At 46.1% G+C, this 7,500-nt stretch overlaps 1 protein-coding gene and 1 long non-coding RNA gene across 5 annotated transcripts in view; one reads left to right on the top strand and one right to left on the bottom strand.

Moving 5' to 3' along the window:
• Window positions 1–7,500, bottom strand: part of LOC135102299 (uncharacterized) — a 285,859-nt gene that overhangs the window by 203,211 nt on the left and 75,148 nt on the right. The window lies entirely within an intron of this gene.
• The window catches only part of LOC135102298 (diuretic hormone receptor-like), a 149,323-nt gene that overhangs the window by 126,466 nt on the left and 15,357 nt on the right, over window positions 1–7,500 (top strand). For both annotated transcript variants that reach the window (XM_064007317.1, XM_064007315.1), the window contains exons 8-10: window positions 1,007–1,168; window positions 1,508–1,675; window positions 5,357–5,520. In XM_064007317.1, coding sequence (XP_063863387.1) covers window positions 1,007–1,168; window positions 1,508–1,675; window positions 5,357–5,520 — 494 coding nt within the window. The remainder of the gene's footprint in view (window positions 1–1,006; window positions 1,169–1,507; window positions 1,676–5,356; window positions 5,521–7,500) is intronic.

Raw genomic sequence — 7,500 nt, forward strand, 5'->3', positions numbered from 1 at the left:
TCCTCCTCCTCCTCCTCCTCCTCCTACTCCTCCTCCTCCTCCTTCTCCTCCTCCTCCTCCACTTCTTGACTTCTAACCATTTTTCTCCTCCTCCCCTCCTCTCGCCTCCATCCTTCTACATTTCTTCGTCAGCATTCGACAGGGGAAACCTTTGCATCTGCTTCCCTCCTTACCTGTACTATACCCTCGGCTCCTATACACTAATGCATTAATTCCTTTCCCTACCTGTGCTGTTACCTGGAATCTCATCAAGCACATATATTTTTTTCTCTTTGCATTACTTAATCCTTTCTTTCTCTAATTACCATCACTCCTTCCAAAAGCTGCATTCCGTCTCAGCCTCAGTTCCCATACTTGGTCTGTTATCTGGGATTTCATCAACTACGTAAAATTTTCTTCTTTCTCATGACTCGCTTCTCAACTTTTCTCTTTATCATCTTTATGCCTCACTTCTTTCCCGAGCTAACTTCCGTCCCTGCCTGGTGTTTATCCTCAGTTACTCAGGTACACACACGCCATCTCTCACCTCTCGTTATCTGGAATCTCATCAATAAACTTTTCCCCTTCCCATGATTCACGTCTCTGCTCTTCGCTTCACTTCTTAGCACTCTCTTTTTTATATGCCTCACTCCTTCGTTCTTCCTCAGTCAGATCTTCAGGTAAAATTTTCCCTTTCCCATGATTCACTTCTCTTCTCTCTTCATTTCTTAAAACTCCTTTCTTTATGTCCCACTTTCTTTTTCCAAGCTTACTTTTAATTTCCCTCGCCCTTGAAACTGTATTCCGTAACACTTCTGCCAGCACCTCGATTACTTTCAAAAGCTTCAAGTTGAAGTTAAACGGGTGTTTTAGTGTTTCGATGGTTCTAGTGATAGATGAGTACGATTTATGCAATATTAACAGGAGAAACAGTATTGAAAACTCGGCTTATTATCTCTGTGGCCTTTTAAGAACAGCTATGGTGAGAGAAACAAAGTGTTTTTGAATAAGGGTCTTGCACCGGCAGGAGGGGTCTGAGCTGGAGGTGGTGGCGATGGCGGGGCAAGAACTAGAAGGCCTCATCAGAACGTGCCCCCCGATGCCCGCGAGCCACTTCGACTGGCTTCACAAGGTGCCCGTCCTCGTGGTGCTCTCCCTCAACCTGCTCTTCCTGGCGCACATCATGTGGGTGAGTGCACGTGTGTGGTGGAGGGAGTCTATCTTATTCAGTGTGGTCTTGATCGTGTGTGTGTGTGTGTGTGTGTGTGTGTGTGTGTGTGTGTGTGTGTGTGTGTGTGTGTGTGTGTTTCTTCCACGGTTACCTATATCACACACCGGCATCTATTGAAATAAACGAAGCATCATCACAGCGCATTCACATGATCACCACAACATGACCACGCTCCGTCCACCACACCACCACATAACACCACCACCATTACATACCATCCCCCCTTCACCACCACACCACAACGCCCCGATCTGACCCCCGGCTCCTCCTCCTTCTCCTCCTGCTCCTCCCCGCCAGGTCCTCATCACCAAGCTGCGATCTGCTAACACGGTGGAGACGCAGAGGTACCGCAAGGCCACCAAGGCGCTGCTGGTGCTTATCCCGCTGCTGGGCCTCACCTACATGCTGCTCATCGCCCTGCCGCAGGAGCTGGAGCACGTGCGGGCCGTCCTTCTCTCCACGCAGGTAAGTATTCGCGGATGTCACTCGTTCACTCACTCACTCACTCGCTTACGCACTCATTCATTTACTCGTTATAAAGCCGACTCCTGTATTACTTAGATAGATAGATATATAGATAAATAGATAGATGAATGAATAAATGGATGGATGGATGAATAGAAAGATAGAGATTGATAGATAGACAGGTAGATATAGGTAGATAGATAAATAGATAGAAAGGTAAATAGACACATTCTTTGATAGTAAGGTAAATATATAGATAGATAGATAGATAGACAGATATATAGATAGATAGATAAAGATAGATAAACAGATTAATTGATAAATAGGTGGACAGATAGATAGTTTATTAACAGCAAATTAAAATAATTTAAATTAGAACCTTAAAAACAAACATAGCAATCCCAGTACTTACTACAGACAAATATATATAGTACACATAACAACATGAGGGAAGCTGCAAGAAGCCGCCAGGCCTACACGAGGCAGTCCCTACATAAAACATACCTACCCATTTCCACCTATCACCTTCATCCATAAATTCATCTAATCTTCATTTAAAGCTCCCTAATAACTCTACCACCTCAATCGCTACGGCTCTGACTCAAATGTTAATTGTATCCACTCATATTCACTCATACTCGTTTACTCATTCACTCGTACACTCACACATTTAGTCTCATATTAGTTGTAAGTAATTCTCACTCACTGGCTCACTCATGAATCTCTAACCTCATCTGATTGAAGCGTTATCCGTGAGTCGCGCCCATGACTCACGCCATGACCCACACTCACGATTCACGCCTCCACCCGTCCATACCATTCTGATGCATATGTACTTCATTTATGGGCTAACCATTTTTTCACCCTTTATTCTTTTTCTCTGTTCGTTTTTTGTCGCTTTTGCCTCCGCTCATACGTGAATGTGTGTGTGTGTGTGTGTGTGTGTGTGTGTGTGTGTGTGTGTGTGTGTGTGTGTGTGTGTGTGTGTGTGTGTGTACGTTGACACATCTCACTTGGGGGAACGGTGGTTGAATTGTTAATCCGCACGCGCACGCGCGCGCGCGCGCGCGCGCACACGTACGCACGCGCACACACGCACGCACGCACGCACGCACGCACGCACGCACGTGCATACACACACACACACACGCACACACACACATGCAATGCTTTTCTCTCTCTCTCTCTCTCTCTCTCTCTCTCTCTCTCTCTCTCTCTCTCTCTCTCTCTCTCTCTCTCTCTCTCTCTCTCTCTCTCTCTCTCTCTCTCTCTCTCTCTCTCTCTCTCTCTCTCTCCACAGTCCACATCACAAAAGAAAGCTTGACGTTAATCCTTTTCTCGGAACGCCCGCTCGTCCCTGCCTCCCTCCCCCTCCCTCTTCTCTTCCCTTCCCTTTCTCCTTCCCTCTCCCCTTCCCTCATCCCTTCCTTATCTCCTTCCTTCTCCCCTTCTCTTACCCTGCATTTCCCTTTCCTCTCTCTTTCCCTCATCCCTGCCTCCTACCTCCTTCCCTCTCCCCTCCCCTTACCCTGCGCCTCCCCTATTCTTCCCCTCCCTAAGGAAACCGCCCCCCATGACGCCCAGCCTGAAAAAAATTAACTTCATCCTTTCCTCCCCCTCCTTCCTCCCTTCCTTCCTTCCTTCCTTGTTGTTCCACCCCATCCCACCCCCTCCCCGCCTAGCCTCGCCCCGTCCCGCCCCGCTTCGCCCCGCCGAGAAACGTCAACTTGCAACAAATCTCAATTAAAAAATCCAATTCCTGGCGTGGCTTTCGATATATAGGAAGTAAAGGCGACGGTGTGTAAGGCTCTGTGCATGTGTGTGTGTGTGTGTGTGTGTGTGTGTGTGTGTGTGTGTGTGTGTGTGTGTGTGTGTGTGTGTGTGTGTGTGTGTGTGTGTGTGTGTGTACTGCCACTTTCTACTACCTCCCATCACCACAACCCCCGTCACTTTATCTTCATCATCATTTTCATTATATCTATTTTCCCGTCTTCTCTTTTTTCCTCCTACTTCACTTCCGTGCTATGAAAACTCTTTCGTTCCCGAACAGAAATGAAGCGATTGAAATATTTCTCACGTGGCGCTTTAACAACTAAAGTCATGTAGCTCCGAATTATAAAGGTTGCATAAAGAAAGACACTAGTAATGCCAAAATGAAGGGTAAAAGTAACAAAAATAATATATAGTTAAGTTAGAATTTAAAAGAATATCTCACGTACGTTGCTTTTTTCACCACAAGGAGGAAAGAGTAGGTGGGGAGTTGTCTTTTTATTTTCCTGTTCTCATCCCACACTGACAGGGAAGGCTTAAAGAACATTACAGTACTCAAGGCAAAACACAATGCTGTCTATTAGTTCCTCTTGATCCACACATCCTCCTTTGCGTTGATCATCCCTAATCCTTCCCCTAATCCTTGATCCAGTGCTCCTCCTCGTCCTCTTCCTTCCCCTTATCTTATCTCCCTCCACATCAGCATCACACAGATCATCCTCTCCCACCCACTAGCCATTTCATACTAGTGGCAGTCTTTTTATCCCCTCCACCCATTGCCAACCTTCCCTTCTCCACATACCACTGATCATCCCTTCCACGCAATACCCACATAGCCCCTTCACTCTCACCCTCCACTAACATCCCTTCTGATCATTCTATCCACACGCAATACCAGGCCGCTTAACCCCTTCACTCTCATCCTCCACACTCTCCCTTCTCTTCTGCTCATCCTATCCGTACACAATACCCATCCAGCCCACTCACTATTAGCTATGAGCACTTCCCCATGCCAGCTACATGACATAACTCGGACTTTTGTTTTCTCCCGTCCACCACTCTTGCCCTGGGGTGACTGGAGAAGGATGTGGTTAGGGAGGACAATTTTTGAGGTCCTCATTATTTTTTTTTACCTACTCTGAACAAGTATTGGGGGAAGGTTTTCTACACAACTATACAAATGCCTCCCTTGTCCCCTGCCCTCCTTATCCATCCATATCCACAGCATCTCCATCCTCACCCTCGTTCCCTGCCACTATCACAGCACCCTCACTTTCACCTTCACCCTTCCGATACCTCTACCACATAACGCCAGCTCAGCACCCTGCCGCCCCCTATCCGCCCCCCCAAGCACCTCGTCCACCTCGCAGTAATAGCGCGTTATGCTCCCATCGCAGCCCATCAGGTCGCCCCACACCACATCACTGCCGCCACTCCCTGCGCCGCCCCGCCACTGCTACATGCAAACACGGTGTTACTACTGAGCATGTTAAGCAACTCCCGTCCAACCTGATGCGACTGACATTATTGTGACTAGTGTTATTGCTGCTGCTGCTGCTACTACTGTTATTGCTACTACTGCTACTGTCACTGCTACTTCTGCTATACTGCAAATGTCAATGCTACTTCTGCTGTACTGCCAGTCACTATTACTGCTACTGTTACTATTTTTACTACACCTACTAATAAATAATACTGCTTTTATTTTCATCTCTTCTACTACTACTAGCACAAGTACGACTATTATTACTGCTACTGCTACTACTACCACCACCACCATAACTACTAATGCTATTATAAGTATCACCATAGTCACCATCACCACCACAATTACCAGTTTCACAATACTTTCAAGCTCCACAACGACCACCAAACCAATCACCCAATTCCCTTCTGCTGCGCCTCCCTCAGGGCTTCTGGGTGGCGCTGTTCTTCTGCTTCGTGAACAGCGAGGTGCAGAACAGCATCAGACACCACATAGAGAGGTGGAAGACTGCCCGCGGCCTGGCTGACCCCCGCTGCCAGTCCGTCAGACACAGGGACGGCTCGCCGCGCCCCAAGACAGGTTGCTCCAGGTGAGTGTGTGTGTGTGTGTGTGTGTGTGTGTGTGTGTGTGTGTGTGTGTGTGTGTGTGTGTGGGGAGGTGGGGCAGGCTTCGGCAATGTATAATACAACCTAAGATCCCGCCCTAAGGTAACATACATGTGTACATACATACATACATACATACATACATACATACATACAGTGCATACGTAGATCATCTTCATAAATATACGACTGTGTGTGTGTGTGTGTGTGTGTGTGTGTGTGTGTGTGTGTGTGTGTGTGTGTGTGTGTGTGTGTGTGTGTGTGTGTGTGTGTGTGTGTGTGTGTGTGTGTGTGTGTGTGTGTGTGTGTGTGTGTTCTAACGGGCAGGTAAGCGGAGAGGCTCAAGGTAATACATAAAACAAACAGACGTATATACACACTACCTTCCAGTCTATCCCCCTCCCTGTTCTTCCCCCACCAAAGGAGAAAAAAATTGGTATCCCTTAAAAAAAAATAATGATGGCAGAAACACGCACAACTAAACATACACATTTTCCTCTCGGCTACTTAAGCAATAAATAAATAAACGAATAAAAAAAGCGAGCAGGTACCATCCCCATATAAATAAAAAAGTAAGCAAATAAAAAAAAAAGAAAGAAGGACACGGACAAACCACACACACCTTATCCCTCACCCAGCTACAAAAAAAAAAAATAAATAAATAAATAAACAAACAAATAAATAAAAATAACAATTACACACACACACACACACACACACACACACACACACACACACATCAAAAGAAACACATCCACACACAAACCTAAATAAACGAACGTACACTTCTCTCCGCGCTAAATCAATCTACGAATACTAACCGACCGTACAACCAGACCAACCTACAAACAACCACACACTCAAAGACCTCTCCTAGTCCCGCCCTGCCACACCCAACACAAGAACACAAGGGAAGCAGCGAGGAGTCAGTAGGCCAACACGAATACAAGTGGCTGTCCCTCAAAGATAGCCGCGTCAGGCCAAGGGAAGGGCACGCTGATAATGTTCCACTGTCCCCACGGCGATGCGATCTCGATGAGGACTTTTACGAGTCGCGGAATAATCATGAAGTCACGTGAGCGGTTCGTGATGTGCTCTCCAGTTATTGTTTGCTTTCTAATCAGCTCTCATAAATGAAATAAAAAGTAAAGAAAATATTGTTCAGGAAGAGGTGAAGTAACATATAGGGAGAATGCAAAAAGGAAAACGAAAAAAAAATGAAATGAAAATGAAATGAAAGTAAGTTGTTTGATGAGTGTAGTGACAAAGAGAGAGGGAGAGAGAAAAGAGTAAAGCGAGTCATAGGAAGAAAAACGTTACGTGTAAAAACCATTAGCTAATGATTAATGTGTGTGTGTGTGTGTGTGTGTGTGTGTGTGTGTGTGTGTGTGTGTGTGTGTGTGTGTGTGTGTGTGTGTGTAAAGGAATTAAACAATCTACATAGAATCTTGAACGAAAGAGCATGAATAAGTTGTGATTTTAAGAGAGAGCGTGAATGTGTATGTGTGTGTGTGTGTGTGTGTGTGTGTGTGTGTGTGTGTGTGTGTGTGTGTGTGTGTGTGTGTGTTAATTATACAGCACACACGCTTAGTAATGCATGAGCGTGTTGGGTGAAGCGTGACAGCACAATGGCTTTCTGGCAGTTACTACAGAGGCGTGGTAGTAATTATTCATGTATTTCCACGGCTTTGGAGGAGGAGGAGGAGGAGGAGGACAAGAAGAGGAGACATGTTTGTAGACTTATCATCATAGCATACATGAACGTAGGTTTCCGCAGAGGGAGAGAGAGAGAGAGAGAGAGAGAGAGAGTTGTTTTTATCTCTCTCTCTCTCTCTCTCTCTCTCTCTCTCTCTCTCTCTCTCTCTCTCTCTCTCTCTCTCTCTCTCTCTCTCTCTCTCTCTCTCTCTCTCTCTCTCTCTCTCTCTCTCTCTCTCTCTCTCTCTCTCTCTCTCTCTCTCTCTCAT

The sequence above is a fragment of the Scylla paramamosain genome, chromosome 7 (assembly GCF_035594125.1).
Source record: "Scylla paramamosain isolate STU-SP2022 chromosome 7, ASM3559412v1, whole genome shotgun sequence".
Lineage (NCBI taxonomy): Eukaryota > Metazoa > Arthropoda > Malacostraca > Decapoda > Portunidae > Scylla > Scylla paramamosain.